A 23,357-nucleotide genomic window follows, 5' to 3' on the forward strand; every position below is an offset into this window, starting at 1 on the left:
GACGAACCCCAGGCTGACCTGTGTTCCGACTCCCTCTGGAGCTCAGTGTCCAGTAGCCTAAAACTTCAATCCTCCTGCACGCAGGTGAGTTGCAAGTCTCTCCCCTAAGTCCCTCGTTGCAGTGATCCTGTCGCCAGCAGGAATCACTGATTAGAAACCTAAAAAAAAACTTTACTAAACAGCTCCTTAAGAGAGCCATCCAGTTTGCACCCTTCTCGGACGGGCACAAAAACCTAACTGAGGCTTGGAGGAGGGTCATGGGGGGAGGAGCCAGTACACACCATGTGACCTAAAAAGCTTTTTAGATGTGCCCTGTCTCCTGCGGAGCCCGCTATTCCCCATGGTCCTGACGGAGTCCCCAGCATCCACTAGGACGTTAGAGAAAAAGGTATAAGGAATACAGCCATTACACATATGTAACATGTAGTGGGGATTTACCCATATATGCAATGCCATATTTAAAGTTGCACTAACACAAACACAACAGCCAATAACCACCCACCAGACATAGGACCAGGGGCCTGCGCCAATCAGAAACCACCAAATCTCTATTGGTAACACAATATGCATGTGGTAGAGCAGCCTTATTGTTAGTTATCACAAACGGGGGAGGGGGTTTCAATTGAATAGCTCCAACAATAGGGGGGGGGGGGGGGGGGGGGGGGGATTCAATTGTTTGGAAAGTCAGTTGGGTGTCTGGTTTTTCCTATCTAAAAGACAGGGGGAAAAGGAAGTATTGGAGGCAGTTAAATGATGACACACAGTTGGTATTTGGAACTATTATAACCTATGGAAAAAAGATAGCCAGTAGCGGTATTTCAGCAAATAATGTTCTAGAGCACAGGTTCTCAAACTCGGTCCTCAGGACCCCACACAGTGCATGTTTTGCAGTTCTCCTCACAGAATTGCAAATAAAATAATTAGCTCCACCTGTGGACCTTTTAAAATGTGTCAGTGAGTAATTAATACTTGCTGGGTGACCTGCAAAACATGCACTGTGTGGGGTCCTGAGGACAGAGTTTGAGAACCACTGTTCTAGAGTATTTGGGGGCACATTAAAATGCTTAGTGATTTTTCAGTGTGTAGATCAGGGGTTCCCAAATGCAGTCCTCAAGGCACCTTAACAGTCCTGGGTTTTACCTATATTCATGCTTGGCTATAGGCGATTTAACCTTCTGTGCTAAACAATGGATATACTTAAAACCTGGACCATTAGGGTACCTTGAGGAACGCGTTTGGGTACCTCTGGTGTAAATATAACTTTGTAAAAAGTTGAAAAATAAAAACCTTACAACTTCAAAAAAAGAGTTCAAAAAAACCCTTTCCCATCAACACTCCACCATACATATCCAACATAATTTAACCCACTGTTCTGCTTTTTAGGGAAATAAAGTTAAAAATGACATATCTTTATTGCTCAAATTATACTATTCAAAAGCATCTAAATATATTGGTACTGGTGTCCCAGGGCAGTTACTGCACTATGGACCTTATTCAATAAGAGCAGCAGATTCTGCTACTCTTGCAATCACATGCTTGGGGCCACCCAGCATGCTACCCGCCGCTCACTAGCTGAGATCACGCTTTAATTGCGATCGCACCACAATTAGAGTGTGGTCACAGAAACTATAGAGGCCTCCTGCCGGTGCCATAATTTTTTCGATCAGAGCAGCTGCGTGTGACAAGCAGCCACCCTGAAACCACTACAGACACACCCACTTTTTCCCGGCAACGCCCAGAAAATGATCCGTCGCCACCCACCTCTGACTGCATTAACTACACGCACAGGTCAGGACCTGCGCACAGCGATGCCTTCTCAAATATTGTGGAAGCATCGTGTTTGCGATGCGACCTGAATTAGGCCCTATGTTCGGACCTCACAAGGATTTTTCTGCCAATACGCTGCAAATTAAAAATAAGAATTTACTTACCGATAATTCTATTTCTCATAGTCCGTAGTGGATGCTGGGGACTCCGTAAGGACCATGGGGAATAGCGGCTCCGCAGGAGACTGGGCACATCTAAAGAAAGCTTTAGGACTATCTGGTGTGCACTGGCTCCTCCCCCTATGACCCTCCTCCAAGCCTCAGTTAGGATACTGTGCCCGGACGAGCGTACACAATAAGGAAGGATTTTGAATCCCGGGTAAGACTCATACCAGCCACACCAATCACACCGTATAACCTGTGATCTGAACCCAGTTAACAGCATGATAACAGAGGAGCCTCTGAAAGATGGCTCACAACAATAATAACCCGATTTTTGTAACAATAACTATGTACAAGTATTGCAGACAATCCGCACTTGGGATGGGCGCCCAGCATCCACTACGGACTATGAGAAATAGAATTATCGGTAAGTAAATTCTTATTTTCTCTAACGTCCTAAGTGGATGCTGGGGACTCCGTAAGGACCATGGGGATTATACCAAAGCTCCCAAACGGGCGGGAGAGTGCGGATGACTCTGCAGCACCAAATGAGAGAACTCCAGGTCCTCCTCAGCCAGGATATCAATTTTGTAGAATTTTACAAACGTATTTGCTCCTGACCAAGTAGCTGCTCGGCAAAGTTGTAAAGCCGCCCAAGATGAGCCCACCTTCCTTGTGGAGTGGGCATTTACAGATTTTTGGCTGTGGCAGGCCTGCCACAGAATGTGCAAGCTGAATTGTACTACAAATCCAACGAGCAATAGTCTGCTTAGAAGCAGGAGCACCCAGCTTGTTGGGTGCATACAGGATAAACAGCGAGTCAGATTTCCTGACTCCAGCCGTCCTGGAAACATATTTTCAGGGCACTGACAACGTCTAGCAACTTGGAGGCCTCCAAGTCCCTAGTAGCCGCAGGCACCACCAATAGGTTGGTTCAGGTGAAACGCTGAAACCACCTTGGGGAGAAACTGAGGACGAGTCCTCAATTCCGCCCTGTCCGAATGGAAAATCAGATAAGGGCTTTTTCAGGATAAAGACGCCAATTCTGACACGCGCCTGGCCCAGGCCAGGGCCAACAGCATGACCACTTTTCATGTGAGATATTTTAACTCCACAGATTTAAGTGGTTCAAACCAATGTCACTTTTGGAACCCAAAACTACATTGAGATCCCAAAGTGCCACTGGAGGCACAAAAGGAGGCTGTATATGCAGTACCCCTTTTACAAACGTCTGAACTTCAGGGACTGAAGCTAGTTCTTTTTTGGAAGAAAATTGACAGGGCCGAAATTTGAACCTTAATGGACCCCAATTTCAGGCCCATAGACACTCCTGTTTGCAGGAAATGTAGGAATCGACCCAGTTGAATTTCCTCCGTCGGGCCTTTTCATTGAGACGGGCCCCCCACCGTGCCTGATTCTGCTTGTAAAGCCCCAGCGTATACTGAGGGCTTGGCAGAGGGTTTCTGTTCCTGGGAACTGGCTGATTTCTGCAGCCTTTTTCCTCTCCCTCTGTAACGGGGCAGAAATGAGGAACCTTGTCCACGAAAAGACTGCGCCTGATAATACGGCGTCTTCTCATGTTGAGAGGCGACCTGGGGTACAAACGTGGAATTCCCAGCTGTTGCCGTGGCCACCAGGTCTGAAAGACCGACCCCAAATAACTCCTCCCTTAATAAAGCAATACTTCCAAATGCCGTTTGGAATACGCATCACCTGACCACTGACGTGTCCATAACCCTCTACTGGTAGAAATGGACAACGCGCTTAGACTTGATGCCAGTCGGCAAATATTCCGCTGTGCATCACGCATATATAGAAATGCATCTTTTAAATGCTCTATAGGCAAAAATATACTGTCCCTATCTAGGGTATCAATATTTTCAGTCAGGGAATCCGACCACGCCAACCCAGCACTGCACATCCAGGCTGAGGCGATTGCTGGTCGCAGTATAACACCAGTATGTGTGTAAATACCTTTTAGGATACCCTCCTGCTTTCTATCAGCAGGATCCTTAAGGGCGGCCATCTCAGGCGAAGGTAGAGCCCTTACAAGCGTGTGAGCGCTTTATCCACCCTAGGGGGTGTTTCCCAACGCACCCTAACCTCTGGCGGGAAAGGATATAATGCCAATAACATTTTAGAAATTATCAGTTGTTATCGGGGGAAACCCACGCATCATCACACACCTCATTTAATTTCTCAGATTCAGGAAAACTACAGGTAGTTTTTCCTCCCCGAACATAATACCCCTTTTTTGGTGGTACTCGTATTATCAGAAATGTGTAAAACATTTTTCATTGCCTCAATCATGTAACGTGTGGCCCTACTGGAAGTCACATTCGTCTCTTCACCGTCGACACTGGAGTCAGTATCCGTGTCGGCGTCTATATCTGCCATCTGAGGTAACGGGCGCTTTAGAGCCCCTGACGGCCTATGAGACATCTGGACAGGCACAAGCTGAGTAGCCGGCTGTCTCATGTCAACCACTGTCTTTTATACAGAGCTGACACTGTCACGTTATTCCTTCCAACAGTTCATCCACTCAGGTGTCGACCCCCTAGGGGGTGACATCACTATTACAGGCAATCTGCTCCGTCTCCACATCATTTTTCTCCTCATACATGTCGACACAAAAGTACCGACATACAGCACACACACAGGGAATGCTCTGATAGAGGACAGGACCCCACTAGCCCTTTGGGGAGACAGAGGGAGAGTTTGCCAGCACACACCAGAGCGCTATCTATATATATATATATATATATATATATATATATATATATATATATATATATATATATATACATACACACACACACACACAGGGATAACCTTATATAAGCGTTTTTCCCCTTATAGCTGCTGTATAGTTAATACTGAGCCTAATTAGTGCCCCCCTCTCTTTTTTAACCCTTTCTGTAGTGTAGTGACTGCAGGGGAGAGCCAGGGAGCTTCCCTCCAACGGAGCTGTGAGGGAAAATGGCGCCAGTGTGCTGAGGAGATAGGCTCCGCCCCCTTATCGGCGGCCTTATCACCCGTTTTTCTATGTATTCTGGCAGGGGTTAAATGCATCCATATAGCCCAGGAGCTATATGTGATGCATTTTTTGCCATCCAAGGTGTTTTTATTGCGTCTCAGGGCGCCCCCCCCCCCCCCCCCCAGCGCCCTGCACCCTCAGTGACCGAAGTGTGGAGTGTGCTGAGAGCAATGGCGCACAGCTGCAGTGCTGTGCGCTACCTTGTTGAAGACAGGACGTCTTCTGCCGCCGATTTTCCGGACCTCTTCTGCCTTCTGGCTCTGTAAGGGGGCCGGCGGCGCGGCTCTGGGACCCATCCAAGCTGGGCCTGTGATCGTCCCTCTGGAGCTAATGTCCAGTAGCCTAAGAAGCCCAATCCACTCTGCACGCAGGTGAGTTCGCTTCTTCTCCCCTTAGTCCCTCGATGCAGTGAGCCTGTTGCCAGCAGGTCTCACTGAAAATAAAAAACCTAATCTAAAACTTTCACTAAGAAGCTCAGGAGAGCCCCTAGTGTGCACCCTTCTCGTTCAGGCACAGAGATCTAACTGAGGCTTGGAGGAGGGTCATAGGGGGAGGAGCCAGTGCACACCAGATAGTCCTAAAGCTTTCTTTAGATGTGCCCAGTCTCCTGCGGAGCCGCTATTCCCCATGGTCCTTACGGAGTCCCCAGCATCCACTTAGGACGTTAGAGAAATCTGCGTTAACATAAGTTACTTGGCAAAAAAAAAAGGTGTTTCTAACTGAATAGCCCTGGGCGGTAAAGTCCAAGGCTAACACCCTTTTACGCTCATAAAATTAATGGGTCTAATTAAATTCCCATTTAAGTATCTACATACAGCATAACTTGCTTACATTAATTTTTTTATTAAAGAAAATGAGAATTTACTTACCGATAATTCTATTTCTCGGAGTCCGTAGTGGATGCTGGGGTTCCTGAAAGGACCATGGGGAATAGCGGCTCCGCAGGAGACAGGGCACAAAAAAGTAAAGCTTTTACCAGATCAGGTGGTGTGCACTGGCTCCTCCCCCTATGACCCTCCTCCAGACTCCAGTTAGGTACTGTGCCCGGACGAGCGTACACAATAAGGGAGGCAATTTGAATCCCGGGTAAGACTCATACCAGCCACACCAATCACACCGTACAACTTGTGATCTAAACCCAGTTAACAGTATGATAACAGAAAGAGCCTCTTAAAGATGGCTCCTTAACAATATAACCCGAATTTGTTAACAATAACTATGTACAGTATTGCAGATAATCCGCACTTGGGATGGGCGCCCAGCATCCACTACGGACTCCGAGAAATAGAATTATCGGTAAGTAAATTCTCATTTTCTCTATCGTCCTAAGTGGATGCTGGGGTTCCTGAAAGGACCATGGGGAATAGCGGCTCCGCAGGAGACAGGGCACAAAAAAGTAAAGCTTTTACCAGATCAGGTGGTGTGCACTGGCTCCTCCCCCTATGACCCTCCTCCAGACCCCAGTTAGATTTTGTGCCCGAACGAGAAGGGTGCAATCTAGGTGGCTCTCCTAAAGAGCTGCTTAGAGAAAGTTTAGCTTAGGGTTTTTTACTTTACAGTGAGTCCTGCTGGCAACAGGATCACTGCAACGAGGGACTTAGGGGAGAAGTAGTGAACTCACCTGCGTGCAGAGTGGATTTGCTGCTTGGCTACTGGACACTAGCTCCAGAGGGACGATCACAGGTACAGCCTGGATGGTCACCGGAGCCGCGCCGCCGGCCCCCTTGCAGACGCTGAAGAGAGAAGAGGTCCAAAATCGGCGGCTGAAGACTCCTGAGTCTTCATAAAGGTAGCGCACAGCACTGCAGCTGTGCGCCATTTTCCTCTCAGCACACTTCACACAACAGTCACTGAGGGTGCAGAGCGCTGGGGGGGGGCGCTCTGAGAGGCAAATAAAAACCTTATTAGAGGCAAAAAATACCTCACATATAGCCCACAGAGGCTATATGGAGATATTTAACCCCTGCCTAACTTCAAAAATAGCGGGAGACGAGCCCGCCGTAAAAGGGGCGGGGCCTATCTCCTCAGCACACAGCGCCATTTTCTCTCACAGAAAAGCTGGAGAGAAGGCTCCCAGGCTCTCCCCTGCACTGCACTACAGAAACAGGGTTAAAACAGAGAGGGGGGGCACTGATTTTGGCGATAAATTCCCATTTAAGTATCTACATACAGCATAACTTGCTTACATTAATTTTTTTATTAAAGAAAATAGGATTTTAATTACCTACCGGTAAATCCTTTTCTCTTAGTCCATAATGGATATTGGGGAGACTTAGTACGATGGGTATAGATGGGGTCCAAAAGAGCTGGTGCACTTTAAATTTCTTCACTTGGTGTGCTGGCTCCTCCCCTCTATGCACCCTCCCACAGGCAGTTATAGGTAAAACAGTGCCGAAAGGACATATATGAGAGAAGGAACATGACAACAAAGAGTGGTGAGATCTAATACCAGCACACCACATGTATCACTTCCATGTATCACTTTGTGTCAATTGGAATTCAGAGTATAATTCGTTCCAAAGTGATACATGGAACTGTACATAGTATCAATCAGAAGCTAAACTTACACTCCTAGAAAACTGTGTTTCAGTAAAGTAAACCGCAGAAGCGTTTCTACTGAACACTGCACATCTATTTATTCATTTTAATCGATATCTCTTCTATTCTAATCAATTTCTTCACTCTACTTATATGTTGTCTAGTGTCCAATTGTTTATGTATACCGGTATTAGGAACGTACATCAATCTTAGGACCAAACATACTCATATATATGAACAAAAAATTTTTATATGTTCTTTTTATTATAATTTATTTTTAACCCAATAAGAATTAGGGACTGTATTGTTCATTTGTACATTCATTTTTCCCTCCTTTTTTCATTTTTATATCGTATATTTAGATACTAATAATCTAAAAACCATCGTATATTTGTATTATATGCCTAAGGATAATTTCTTCTTTTCAAAAAAATAAATATATATATTTCTTAAATTACTACCTGTATATTCACTTTTGTTTAAGAAGCGCTGGGATGTGTAGTTCAACAACAGCTGCAGGGCCGAAGGTTCCCCATCCCTGATCTAGTGTGACATACCCTGCACAGCTTGTGTTTACCCATGTTTCACAGTAAGCACAATAACATACACACAGAGTAATACTTTTCAAGCCTGCCCTTACTGTGAGATGAGAGAGAGAGAGAGACGCCAGCACACCCCTAGCTGCACAGCCCCAGTCAGGCTGACAGCTAATTATATCACAGTAACACTAATTATTTCTGTCCTGTAGAGGACCCAGAGTGTACAATAGCGGCTCTCCCCCTTTGCAATACCCTGTACCAGTTTTCCAGCGTGTCTGGTGAGGCAGGAAGCGCTGCATGTGCTGTCTGTGGCTGCATTAAGCAGAGGAAGGCGCCAAAATGCCTCTGGTCCAGCTCTGAGGTAGCTCCGCCCCCTTCAATTGCACCAGAGCTACAATGATATTTTTATACTGGCAAGGTCTGTTTGCTTAAAACATCACACAAGTGCTAGTTCAAGCTATTTGAAGCCAGTCTACACAGGGTGCTCTAGCGGGTCCCCCCCAGGAAGGTCCCGTATGCCACGCCTGCGTTCACCCGCACTTTGAACCGGAGGACCACCCTAGCGGAGCCCCCGGTTTGTACTAACCACAGTCGTCACCTTCAGGCATATGTTAGGGGTGTGCGGCATGCTGCGATTGTGATAGCGAAGGCGCAGTGCCCTGCTGAACAACCCCTCAGGGCGGTGGTCCTGCAGCAGGAAAGTGGCTCTGCACCTCGCAAGGCCGGTGACCGCGCCCCCCCCCCCCCCCCCCTTCCTAACTCCCATGGTGCAGGTATGCTGTTGCCCAAACAGCATACTGAAAATAAACGTTTAAAAGAAATTTAAGAAAACTCTGTGGAGCTGCAGAGATGTGCATCCTCTCCTGAGGGCACTTTTTTCTAAACTGCCTGTAGAAGTGGCATAGAGGGGAGGAGCCAGCACACCCAGTGAAGAAATTTAAAGTGCACCAGCTCCTTTGGACCTCATCTATACCCATCGTACTAAGTCTCCCCAATATCCCTTATGGATGCTAGAGAAAATCTAATAAATTTAGGGGCTGCTTCAAATGTGGTGTGCACCACCTGCTGGCCATCTATAGGAATGGGCGTCTATCGGAGCTGTTCAATTCTTTCCGATAGACGCCCATTAGCCGCAGAAGTCACATTTTCTATCGCAGCCAAAGGGGGTATGATAGAATTTTTTTTAAATGTCCGTCAAACATGTACCTTGGACACCCATTCAAGCACTTTAGACAGGTTTAGCTACTGGGGGAAACAACTGCATCATCCCAACAGAGTCTGATGGCATATTTATATATACTGATTATACGATTCTCTCTTGCTAAGAGAAACAGCAAAGAATGCAAATTAACTGAAGGAAAAAAAAAAAAGTTTCAGAAAATCTGCATTGGATGATCTGCTTTACACTGGGAATGACTGAATCTAACTGAATATTCTATTCATTTATGAATTTCTTCCACACTATTAGTGCCAAAGTAATTAACTTTTTTTTCTTAATTAGGTAGAAGATGACTGATGTTCCCATAGGCAGCTCCTTTATGCTAACATATACTCATAGTAAGATTTTTCATGTTTAAATCTCCAGTTTAATATCCAGCACTCCTGGACAACAGCCACCGGCCCAAGAACACAGTGTCCTACAGAAACCAAGCACAGGAGACATGAGTGTGCAGTATAAATTTAGATAGACTTTGAAATTAGATAATGCTGCATAGCAAAACAGAAGCACATAGTTTTAAAATAGACAATTAAATATTACTCTGAGGATTTCTTAATTACCCAAGTGATAACAGTGCAAAGTATTATTATGCAACCAAAATATAAGTTAGCAACATAACATTTCATATACACAAACTAAAAGCGAGGAGTAGAAAAAAAAGCTGTCCTGGGTAATTATGTTCAAAACTGGTCACACAATTTCATGTAGGCCATGTATGCAATATGGACAGTGTTTAGCCTGGAGCCACAATGAAGCACTATCATAAAGGGGGGTACTCACGGGAGAGATGTGTGCTGAACGATCTTAACACAGACCGCTCAGCACACATCTCTCACCCCGCTCAGCACAGTGCGATGTGCTGAGCTAGGGGGAAAGCCGACGGGGGGGCGCTCACTTCACACAACGGTGAAGTGAGCGACCCGCTAGATTGAGCCTGCATGCAGCTCAATCTAGCATCGGCGATAGCGATGCGCGGGGCCGCGCATCGCTATCGCTGGAGGGCATACACACGGCAGATCCGTGCTTAAAATCTAAGCAATCTAGCAAGATTGCTTAGATTTTAAGCACGGATCTCTCCGTGTGTACCCCCTTAAGGTGTACATACTGAAGGCATCAGATCACACAACCTGTGTCTTACCAACTGCTTATGCACAACTATCTACCTGTGAACTATATAGCAGCAAGAACCAACGCTTCGTTATTTGTTTCTACATTAAAAGGCAAAAACGTCAAAGCTTTTTATTTACCTAATTATGTTTCATACAAAGGAAAGCATATTCAAGAGTTCAGTTGTCTGTATATGAGCATACAAGTCTGGCTATACTACCTTACAACGTCCCACTGATGTCAGACCTTCCTCTCCCTACACTACTGTTTCAAGCTGATTACGACATATGCACAGGGTGTTATGCAAAAGCCACAGTCACAATTAAGCTACGTTTCCCTGAAAACGTATAACAAAGTTGCAGCAGAGAATGTACAAACTAAGAGCCTAATTCACCATGAGTTGTAGCATAACTACAACTCTTTTGGCTAGCAAGCGCTGGGCAAGGCCACCCCGCATGCCAGGTCATGATCCCCCCGCTAACATGCAAGTGCATCACTAAACAGCTATATAGCTGTATATACTGTATCTATACACTTGCATGATTAGGATTGCCCCCTGCCTACGCAGCCTAGCTGCGAATGCAGACAGCTACCCGCCATCTTTTTGATCGCTGCGTGTGATGTCATGCAGCCATAGCGATCCACCAGCAACGGTCCGAACAAACCTCGGTTGTCTGGACCACGCCCCCTAAACGGAGCATTGACATCCCGTTCCCAACCCCCTCCAGGCCTTAGACTGCGTTCTGTATAGAACGCAGTTTAAGACCTCGCGCATGCACGTACATGCGCCGATGTGCTGAAATCGCTCCACAGCGATTTCAGCAGATCAGCATCTGATGCTGAATTAGCCCTTAAATTCATGATGACCATGTCTATATCGGGTGTAGTACGGTATGCCGGCACTCGGGCTCCCGGCGACCAGCATACCGGCGCCGGGAGCCCGACCGCTGGCATACCGACAGCGTGGCGAGCGCTAAGGAGCCCCTTGCGGGCTCGCTGCGGGCACGGTGGCGCGCCACACTATTTTATTCTCCCTCCAGGGGGGTCGTGTACCCCCACGAGTGAGAAAAGCCGTGGTATGCCGGGTGTCGGGATTCCGGCGCCGGTATAATGTGCGCCGGGATCCCGACATTCGGCATACTGAAGACCACCCGTCTATATCAATAGGTTCATTCAGCCTGGACATTGCTTTTCAGCCAAAATGCACTGCAATGTCATAAGTCATTGGGGTCAATTCTATTCAGCGACAGTTGAAAAGCGCCGGGAGTTTGCTCCCGGCGTTATTCAATACAGCGACGAGTGACCCTCAATTGTCGGGAATTCTTCTCTCATCCCCGGGGGATGAGAGAAGAAACCAGACAAAAGTGCTGCCACGCAGCCGGCGCGAGGCTGATTCTGTCGGGAACCAGCCTCGCGCTGGGGAGTTAAGTCGGAGAATGCCCGTTCTCCCGACAATTCAACCTGTATAGACGGCGAGAACGGGCCATCGCCGACTTAACTGGGGCTGAATTGAATAGCGTCGGGAGCTAATTCCCGGCGCTATTCAACTGTCGCTGAATAGAACTGACCCCATTGTTTCCACCTAAAAGAAGCTGACATGATTCTACTAAGGAACCTGCCACTTCATATTTACACTCAACAGTAAAGAAAAAGAAAAATGATGGGCATGCATTTGCAACACAAAATTTGGTCAGCCAATACCAAACCGCATTGATTTGAAACCATTAAAATGCCTGCCGACGTCAACATCCACAGTGGTTGGTATACATTTCACCCACTAGTTTGAAAAGTTTACAGCCAATAGTGCATGTCTGGCATTCCGAATAAGTTTTCTACAAATGTGCATGAAAATGTATTCAGAACTAAAACACTGCAAAGTTTGCTGGAGATATATAAAATGTTAATCATGAGAACACATGACATGCATGAATAAAACCATGAAACAAGATCTGGACACCTGCTACATTGTTTATATGGAGCATTACAGTCAAACCCACATTTTAGGGAGAAAAAATAAAATAAAAAAACAGCATACCTGGGATGCCTTGCACTACACTGCTATAATTAGGGTTAGCCCTAATCAGATGCATAATTAGAAAGAGCGATAGCACTTAAGCACTGTTTTCACAAGGAATCCACTATGGGGTATATTCAATTAGGGTCGGATCCATTCCGACATGCATTTATCGGAATGGATCCGACAACCCCTATTCAATCTCATCTCAACTGAATAGGGGTTGTCGGATCCATTCCGTGGGGAGACCAGCGGGGACAGCCGTGGGCAGACGGAGACCAGCGCTACAGTAGCGCTGCAGAAGGACGTCTCACAGCCGCCCGACTTCACGGCAGTGTCCACCCACCTCCAGCAAGCGTGACCTCACTTGCTGGAGCCGGGAGGACGCTGCCGTGAGCGGCCTGTCTGAGGCATCCTGCTGCAGCGCTGTGCTGTAGCGCTGCTCTCCCCTGTATGCCCGCGGCTCTCCCCCCTCTCCTCCTCTGGGTCCCACATCTCAGTCCGACATTTTTTTATGTCGGACTGAAATGGTCGGAAACGGGGCCAAATCATGTCGAATTTGGCCCCATTTCACTCAAAAGTACGTGAATCGGCAGCTATACCGCCGATTCACGTACTATTTGACAAGTTGAATTCCACGACTTGTCGAATAAAAACTGATGGGACTGAAGAATCTAATCACTATTCGACCTTTAAAAGTCGAAAACTGCAGTCTTTTCGACAGACGACAGTTTTCTACCCTAATTGATTATACCCCCTAAAGGGGGGTACTCACCGAGCGATATTCTAAGCAATCTGACTAGATTGCTTAGAATTTCAGCATTATCGCTTCGTGTGTACCCCCCTCTGCGATAGCGATGCGCAGCCCCGCGCATTGCTATCGCTGCTGCTAGATTGGCCTGCATGCAGGCCAACCTAGCGGGTCGCTCACTTCACCCGCTGGGTGAAGTGAGCGGCCCCCCCATCTCCCCCTGCACGCTCAGCACAGATCGCGCTGTGCTGAGCGGCGGGAGAGATGTGTGCTGAGCGGTTCGCTCAGCACACATCTCTCCTGCATCGGCCCGTCTATATGGGCCTTAAGTCTCCATTTCGCAAGAGGTCTTTAACTTTATTACAGTCAGCCAATTAAATAACATTGCAGGGCTGTGATCATACATTTCAAAGACCACTGAACAATGCGCATGATTCAATCCTGCTAATAGTGCTAGGAAGGCGGTCCCGGAGTTATTCATTAATCAACATCACTAGTCGGGAGATGCTAGTTCTCGTGCCTCAAACTAGGTGTACAGTCGCAAGAACTGGCATTCTACGACTTGAGTGCCGGCCCTGAGGCTGTTTGTGCCACACTAAAGGCAGAAAACAGCATTGAAGCACTTAATCTGGTTTGCACCTTGCACCTCAAGAATTCTTCTAGTTGGGCATAACAGCACAATCAATGGAATAGCTCCGGGACCTCATTCCCGGCGCTATTAACATTGTGCAGAATTAAACATTGCAACATTGTAAAACTATAAATAAATGGGTATATGGCAACTATATGGCTGTGAAGTTGTAGTATTTGAGAATTAGAAGCAAACAGGTATATAAAAAAAAAACAACTAATATTTACAACGGTTTTACATAAAATGAGGGGAAGAGAATTACCTGAAAAAGCTCCGGGACCGAACACCAATGGCCGGTTCCATGCGGTCGATCCCTCTGGAGCTAATGGTGTCCAGTAGCCTAAGAAGCCCAAGCTACCACCAGTTAGGTAGGTTCGCTTCTTCTCCCCTTAGTCCCTCGCTGCAGTGAGTCTGTTGCCAGCAGATCTCACTGTAAAATAAAAAACCTAAAATATACTTTCTCTCTAGGAGCTCAGGAGAGCCTCTAGTGTGCATCCAGCTCAGCCGGGCACAGGATTCTAACTGGAGGAGGGTCATAGTGGGAGGAGCCAGTGCACACCAGGTAGTCCTAAATCTTTCTTAGCTGTGCCCAGTCTCCTGCGTAGCCGCTATCCCCCATGGTCCTTACGGAGTCCCCAGCATCCACTAGGACGTCAGAGAAAAGTAATTCTCAGTAGTGTAACGTGTACTAAAATGTAACCAAATAAAGAGCTCAGGGCATAAGCACATTAATGATATTACTCTTCTCTATATGTACCATTTTAATGAGGGAGGTTATAGGGAGGGGGAAAAACATTGTCAGACTGCTCTAATGCAGCACACAATACAACAGATATGTGCAGATGTGAGTGACAGTAATTATGTGAGATGGGGAATAGAGTCAGCAGGAAGCCACAAAAAGGGTTAGAAACCAACACAGGAAGATTGTAGCAAGAGATATCTAAAAACAAGCTTGTGTGCTCATTTTCTATTTTATACTACTGCAAAGTGTGAACACGCAGCATAAGGTAAACAGATGCACTGCATCTTATAAAGAAAACACTAAAAAGAAAATATTTAGATATAATTATTAAGTTACTTGTATAGGTCATGTGTATAACGTTGTGCTTTGCAATTGGCACTGATAGCGCTGATGGAAAAATGTGGGTCCCAGGGACCCCCAACTTTAAAAAATCTGGGTACTACTCCATTGTCTCTGGGTCCAATCACAGTGTATGGGGGTGAGGGCAGGCAGTAGTTGGGACAGTGCAGGGGTCAGGTGGCAGCTTGGAGTAGAGGAGATTAAGGGGAAGTAGCAGCTGGGGTAGAGCTCGTGCGGTAGGGAGGGTGTTAGGGGCAGACAGCGCTGGGGGTAAAGTTAGATAGCAGCTGGGGTAGTACTGCGGGAAAGGAGGGGTTACAAACAGATTTTTATGCAAAGTAGAAAATCATTTGCTAAGCCAGCACAAGCGGAAAACTTTGGGTGACGAAGCTCACGGCCCAAGATTTGGTGAAGGGAGCTAGCTTGTGATGGATGGCGTGGGTGTCGCCAGCCTGGTACAGCATGGATTCTTGCTGCCATTTTAAAACTGTCAGTCAAAGCTGATGGTTGGTGGCTTTGAAAAACAGTAATTTAGTAAATCCATCCCTAAATCTCTTTACACCTTTTAAATCCACCCCACCTGAAATGCAACATAGTTTTGACAAGGAGCAAATTTACTCTCTTTTTTTCTGCTTTGTTCCCAGCTCTGCATCAGCATAAGTATAAGTTACCTCCTATAAATCAGTTGGGTAAATGTCTTACTTCAATGTGCTTTCTTAAACCATCTTCAACTGTGGTTTTCTGCCACCCCGATACTTATGTCAGTGTCGTCTGCTGATGCAGCAGCTATGTTTATGTACTCTGTACTTGTCCAATATTGTCTTAAACTATAAGTCAGTTTTTCTATTTTGCTTATGTACTCTGTAATTGGGTGCTGAAGATCCCTTGTGGCGCCATATAAATAAAGGATAATGTTAATATTTTAAGAATATTTGTTATTTTACTTAGTTTTCATACTTTTTTTTAGCTTTAAATAAAGAGCAACATTTGGTTTGTATCTATAAGATCAGTGTTAAACCTACTCTATTATCATAAGTGGATCGGTATGGGATCCCGGCTGTCACTATACCAGCAGCGGCATCACATCTGCCAGAATGCCAGCAGCGTGGCGAACACATGTAGCCTCTATTCTACCTCTATGAGTGTTGTGGGCACCCACAGAGGGAGAATCGCCTACCTTGTCGGTATTCCGGCGGCATTGTACCAGTCAGGAATTCAGCATCGGTATTGCAACCGTCGGGATCCTAAAGAGCGGTATGTTACATGCATACCATCATACGAAATGTGTGCAGCAAAACTCAAACCAAAATATAAAAGTCATCACAATAGAAAGACTAATTCAATATACTTAATAATGCACAAATAACCTAAGCTTCATCACTTTCCCCTTATCCGGTACTGGTAGCTTTGGAAGTCTATGGGTACCTTGGTAATATTATACCAACTTTGTACATACAACAATCACCATGTATAAACGATAGCTTTCAATAAAACAAATATGTATGTAATGAGGATGACCTAACATAACCGTAGTATGGATATACACATCTATATATGGGTGGTCTTCTGTTTGCCGGCGGTCGGGCTCCCGGCGCTCAGTATACCGGCGCCGGGAGCCCGACCGCCGGCTTACCGACACTTATTTTCCCTCGTGGGGGTCCACGACCCCCATAGAGGGAGAATAAAATAGTGTGGCGCGCGTAGCGCGCCACCGTGCCCGTGGCGAGCCCGCAAGGGGCTCATTTGCGCTCGCCAAGCTGTCGGTAAGCCGGCGGTCGGGCTCCCGGCGCCGGGATGCTGGTCGCCGGGAGCCCGACCGCCGGCCACCCGTAGTGAACCCCTATATATACCTATGCCACACATACAAGCTGAAGGGGGCTGGGGGCGCACCTACCCAGGGTAAAGGGGGTTGGGGGCGCACCTGCATACGTACCCCAGGTAAAGGGGGCTGGGGGCGCACCAGCGTACCTACCCCGGGTAAAGGGGGCTGGGGGCGCACCTGCATACGTACCCCGGGTAAAGGGGGCGCACCTGCATACGTACCCCGGGTAAAGGGGGCGCACCTGCATACGTACCCCGGGTAAAGGGGGCGCACCTGCATACGTACCCCGGGTAAAGGGGGCGCACCTGCATACGTACCCCAGGTAAAGGGGGCGCTCCTGCATACGTACCCCGGGTAAAGGGGGCGCACCTGCATACGTACCCCGGGTAAAGGGGGCTGGGGGCGCACCTGCATACGTACCCCGGGTAAAGGGGGCTGGGGGCGCACCTGCATACGTACCCCGGGTAAAGGGGGCTGGGGGCGCACCTGCATACGTACCCCGGGTAAAGGGGGCTGGGGGCGCACCTGCATACGTACCCCGGGTAAAGGGGGCTGGGGGCGCACCTGCATACGTACCCCGGGTAAAGGGGGCTGGGGGCGCACCTGCATACATACCCCGGGTAAAGGGGGCGCACCTGCATACGTACCCCGGATAAAGGGGGCTGGGGGCGCACCTGCATACGTACCCCGGATAAAGGGGGCTGGGGGCGCACCTGCATACGTACCCCGGGTAAAGGGGGCGCACCTGCATACATACCCCGGGTAAAGGGGGCGCACCTGCATACATACCCCGGGTAAAGGGGGCGCACCTGCATACATACCCCGGGTAAAGGGGGCGCACCTGCATACGTACCCCGGGTAAAGGGGGCGCACCTGCATACGTACCCCGGGTAAAGGGGGCGCACCTGCATACGTACCCCGGGTAAAGGGGGCTGAGGGCGCACCAGCGTACCTACCCCGGGTAAAGGGGGCTGGGGGCACACCTGCATAGTACCCCGGGTAAAGGGGGCACACCTGCATACATACCCCGGGTAAAGGGGGCTGGGGGCGCACCTGCATACGTACCCCGGGTAAAGGGGGCTGGGGGCGCACCTGCATACGTACCCCGGGTAAAAGGGGCTGGGGGCGCACCTGCATACGTACCCCGGGTAAAGGGGGCTGGGGGCGCACCTGCATACGTACCCCGGGTAAAGGGGGCTGGGGGCGCACCAGCGTACGTACCCTGGGTAGAAGGAGGCAAGTTCAGCAGAGTATGTACATGGAATAAAGGGAGCATAGCAGAGTATATATACTGGGTGACAGGGGTGAGTATACCGGTGTTTATATACACACTGGGTGAATAGGTGTGGGTGTATTGGTGCATACAAAATGAGGGGAAAGGGGGTGCACCGGCAAGTAGTGGGTGTGGAAACATGCACCTGGTCGCCGCACTACTGCCCGGTATGTTGGGAAGGGAGAGCGCTGGATGGCCGGTGGGTGATCGCCCCCTCTCTCACGGCGCCGACTGAGGAGCCGGAAGGGACAGGGCACCACACCGCCTCTGGCCATCCGGCCCGGCTAGGCACACCTCACCTCCACTAGGCCCCAAGCCGCAGCGACGTCACAGCTGGGCCTAGGAGGCGCTGCGTCCCGGGCCGGGATCACCCCGAGCCTGCAAGCACACCGTGGTCGAGTCGGACATGGTCGGGATAGCTACCTCTAAATCGCGGCCTTTGTTCTTGAAATTCTTCAGCCGCTGGTTGTCCAGCTTATCGTTGTCAGCCATGATGGGAGCGTCGGGGCCTCGCAGAGCTGGCCGCCTGAGTGTGTGACGAGGACCGGTGACGGCGAGGTGTGGCTGGCTCTCGGTGTGAGGGGAGCTGGGGCTCAAGCTGGCGACTCCGCGCTCTCTGACTGCCGCTCGTCTGGGCGGAATGCCGGTAACAAGAAAGCCTCGAGCTGGGAACAGTGGTCACGCCCACACAGAGGAATCCCCACCGCTGATTGGCTGCGCCCTGGTCGGAGGGGGGAGAGATACACAAGGCTTCCGGCTGGGGTGTGGTCCCCCAGCCACAGAGGGCGCTGTATCTGTAACGGCGGGGTAACCCATAGAGAGGAAGGCACAGCGGCGAACGCGATATCCGGTGGTGTTCCGGCATGTGTGACGCACGGAGTTTTCCAGCCCGTGTCTGCGAATCTATCTGCTGGCAGCCATTCTTTCGAAGACTAAAGCGGGCTGGTTTGGCGAATTGGCCCCAGGAAGATGACTGATACCGCGGAGACACGTTCGTGTTCCCAATTTGGGCATGGAATTTGGGGGGAAGATGAATGTACGTCATGCATTGCGATGGTGTGTCTACAAATCTATTCTACAGTATATGAAATACACGGAGGAGGGACAGTGGCTCCCGTAGCATGCTTTGGTGTTGGGTTTATTTAGGTTTACCATGCTATCCCATTAAACCGGAATTAGTAATAAATTACAGAGGCTCTGGCTGGTTGACTTCAATCCTGCATTTTTAACCAGTCATAGGTCATGAGTGTCCCAATTTAAAGGGATAGTATGGTAAGTCTAGGAATATTTTATGTGATACATATAGCATGTCAGAAAGAAATATTGGGCTTAGACCTAGGTAACCAGTGAGTGACCGACTTTTGTAGCAATACAAGAAATCCCTGTACGCCACACTGTTATGGTAGCGTCTAGAGTCCCTTAATGGAGAGAACCTTTTTCATAATGCACGGGGTCAACGTCACCAACTGGTATAATAACCTGTGGTGAGCGTACAATGCAGCATCAATAAAGCAAAATGCCGTACTTCAAACGTAGACTGGCGAAAACATAAGTGCTGTACAGTAGGGTTGCCACCTCATCCCTTTAATTCTGGACACATTAATTAAACAGGTTCTGTGGCTGGCTGACTTCAAGACTCCATTTCACCTAGTTTTAATCAGCCACAGAACCTGTGTAATTAATGTGTCCAGAATTAAAGGGATGAGGTGGCAACACTAGCTGTACGGGCAGAAGACATTTTCCGCCCTCAGCTGATGTCACACCCAGGTCGTTTCCACGAAGGAAAATAGACTAAACCATGCTGTCATGTAGTCCCAACGGCAGTCGGAGAGCCTAAAACTACCGGGCTGGTCATGGCACCTACAGACGATGGTGTGATATTGTCCAGCTTCTGGGATGAATCAACAGCATTGTAAGCCCTGGGCGAAGGAATGCATTGGAGCCCCTAACCACCTGTTCAAGGGACCTAATTAAAACAAAATCATAACAAGCCCCTTCTGCGGTCCTTCATCGTCTCTCCACATGCTTCCATACAGCGAATGACTGTCAGTACTCTGACTGATGGATACCTCCAACCGTCCACCAGTCGGCATGCTGACAGCCACTCACTGCCAGGTTGTAGGCTGAGAGGCAGGTAGAGAATGCTGCCTTGCCACTCTGTGTGACCACCACCCACCCATGCTCGAAGGACCCTAGAATTGTGGGGCCATGGGTAGCTGCCCAGTGTGCCAATATGTTAAGAAGGCCCTGATTAATAACATTAAAAGACAGAGAATAAAGTATATGGCATTGTGGAACACTTGCCCTAAACAAGGTGTGTTTATTGTGTAAGTCAACAATTCAGGCACAAATGGCCTTTAACTGCTACAGGAGGTACTTGCATAATAAACACTCCATGGTTAGTGCAACTGGTGAAGACTGCTGTCTATTTCTTGCTCTGTCTTCATTATATTGTACTTGATACCTGGGCATAATTTTTTTCTGATGTATTTTGTGTGAGTGCCAGTTAATATAAAAAAAAAAAATATGCAAGTATGAAGACTCTTGCTTTTTTATATTGCTTCTGTGGATGTTATTTGAAGTAGTGATGGGGAAGCAGAGCCTCACCTGTCATACTCCTGTACGTTCCTGAGTTTTGTCTATAACAATTATTAGAATAATACAGTGAAGATATTGATAATTTTTTTGGGTCAATTCAACATGATATGAATAGCGCCGGGAAGGAGGTCCTGGAGCTATTCAATTGATCACACTATTATGCCTGACCAGAAAATTTCTTATTGCATTGTGAAAGTAAAATTAATTCCAAATATATTTTCTACTGCCCATTCATAAAGTTATATCTGTTGTGTATAACAAGAAATGGTGGCTTGCTTATGTGATGGACAAGAATGAAGATGAAGACAAATTTAAAAGTTACCTTCCTTCATCCAGCTGGACCTTCATCATCATTCTTCTATCCAAGGAAGCCTGATGTACTATGGATACCTCTAATAGATGTCTTATGCAAAGTCGACCCTATAGCTCCAACTGAAAGAATTTACGTAATGTCTTCTGGTGACTGTCACAACTGAGGGCTGGTGCTGACCAGGGGAAGCCTCAGTTGTAGGGGCTGGAGTATATGTAAACCTGGGCGGCAGTATAGGACATCTAGACATGCAGATGGATTTGCACTACCACTGCCCGAAGGCGTGACCACGACAACAGGAATAAAATTAATGCGTTTTCTCTGACGTCCTAGTGGATGCTGGGAACTCCGTAAGGACCATGGGGAATAGCGGCTCCGCAGGAGACTGGGCATAAAAGTAAAGCTTTAGGACTACCTGGTGTGCACTGGCTCCTCCCCCTATGACCCTCCTCCAAGCCTCAGTTAGATTTTTGTGCCCGGCCGAGAAGGGTGCACACTAGGGGCTCTCCTGAGCTTCTTAGTGAAAGTTTAGTTTTAGGTTTTTTATTTTCAGTGAGACCTGCTGGCAACAGGCTCACTGCATCGAGGGACTAAGGGGAGAAGAAGCGAACTCACCTGCTTGCAGAGTGGATTGGGCTTCTTAGGCTACTGGACACCATTAGCTCCAGAGGGACCGAACACAGGCCCAGCCTCGGAGTCCGGTCCCAGAGCCGCGCCGCCGGCCCCCTTACAGAGCCAGAAGCAAGAAGAGGTCCGGAAAATCGGCGGCAGAAGACATCCTGTCTTCACCAAGGTAGCGCACAGCACTGCAGCTGTGCGCCATTGCTCCTCAGCACACTTCACACTTCGGTCACTGAGGGTGCAGGGCGCTAGGGGGGGGCGCCCTGAGCAGCAATAAAAACACCTTGGCTGGCGAAAATACATCACATATAGCCCCCAGGGCTATATGGATGAATTTTAACCCCTGCCAGATTCCACATAAAAGCGGGAGAAAAGGCCGCCAAGAAGGGGGCGGAGCCTATCTCCTCAGCACACAGGCGCCATTTTCCCTCACAGCTCCGCTGGAAGGACGTCTCCCTGACTCTCCCCTGCAGTCCTGCACTACAGAAACAGGGTAAAAAAAGAGAGGGGGGCACTAATTGGCGTAATATTAACAATATAGCAGCTATAAAAGGGGAAAAACACTTATATAAGGTTATCCCTGTATATATATAGCGCTCTGGTGTGTGCTGGCATACTCTCCCTCTGTCTCCCCAAAGGGCTAGTGGGGTCCTGTCCTCTGTCAGAGCATTCCCTGTGTGTGTGCTGTGTGTCGGTACGTTGTGTCGACATGTATGAGGAGGAAAATGATGTGGAGGCGGAGCAATTGCCTATAATAGAGATGTCACCCCCTAGGGAGTCGACACCTGAGTGGATGAGCTTATGGAAGGAATTACGTGACAGTGTCAGCTCTTTGCAAAAGACAGTTGACGACATGAGACAGCCGGCTACTCAGCTTGTGCCTGTCCAGGCGTCTCAAAAGCCATCAGGGGCTCTAAAACACCCGTTACCTCAGATGGTAGATACAGACGTCGACACGGATACTGACTCCAGTGTCGACGGGGAAGAGACAAACGTGACTTCCAATAGGGCCACACGTTACATGATTGAGGCAATGAAAAATGTTTTACATATTTCTGATAATACCAGTACCACTAAAAAGGGTATTATGTTCGGTGAGAAAAAACTACCTGTAGTTTTTCCTGAATCTGAGGAATTAAATGAGGTGTGTGATGAAGCGTGGGTTTCCCCCGATAAAAAACTGATAATTTCTAAAAAATTATTGGCATTATATCCTTTCCCGCCAGAGATTAGGGCGCGTTGGGAAACACCCCCTAGGGTGGATAAAGCACTCGCACGCTTATCAAAACAGGTGGCTCTACCCTCTCCTGAGACGGCCGCCCTTCAGGATCCTGCTGATAGAAAGCAGGAGGGTATCCTAAAATGTATTTACACACATACTGGTGTTATACTGCGACCAGCAATCGCCTCAGCCTGGATGTGCAGTGCTGGGTTGGCTTGGTCGGATTCCCTGACTGAAAATATTGATACCCTAGACAGGGACAGTATATTACTGACTATAGAGCATTTAAAAGATGCATTTCTATATATGCGTGATGCACAGCGGGATATTTGCCGACTGGCATCAAGAGTAAGTGCGCTGTCCATTTCTGCCAGAAGAGGGTTATGGACGCGACAGTGGTCAGGTGATGCGGATTCCAAACGGCATATGGAAGTATTGCCTTATAAAGGGGAGGAGTTATTTGGGGTAGGTCTTTCAGACCTGGTGGCCACAGCAACGGCTGGGAAATCCACATTTTTACCCCAGGTCGCCTCTCAACATAAGAAGACGCCGTATTATCAGGCGCAGTCCTTTCGTCCCCATAAGGGCAAGCATGCGAAAGGCTCCTCATTTCTGCCCCGGGGCAGAGGAAGGGGAAAAAGGCTGCAACAGACAGCCAATTCCCAG

The 23,357-nt window shown here is 48.2% G+C and overlaps 1 protein-coding gene across 1 annotated transcript in view; it reads right to left on the reverse strand.

Annotated features, from left to right (window-relative positions):
• Window positions 1-18,700, reverse strand: part of KPNA4 (karyopherin subunit alpha 4) — a 129,599-nt gene extending 110,899 nt beyond the window's left edge. Inside the window, exon 1 of the mRNA XM_063916168.1 lies at window positions 18,364-18,700. Within this exon, the coding sequence (XP_063772238.1) occupies window positions 18,364-18,432 (69 nt within the window). The 5' untranslated portion in view covers window positions 18,433-18,700. The remainder of the gene's footprint in view (window positions 1-18,363) is intronic.
• Between the last annotated feature and the right edge of the window lie 4,657 nt (window positions 18,701-23,357).

This window comes from Pseudophryne corroboree, chromosome 4 (assembly GCF_028390025.1).
Source record: "Pseudophryne corroboree isolate aPseCor3 chromosome 4, aPseCor3.hap2, whole genome shotgun sequence".
NCBI classification, from domain to species: Eukaryota; Metazoa; Chordata; class Amphibia; order Anura; family Myobatrachidae; genus Pseudophryne; species Pseudophryne corroboree.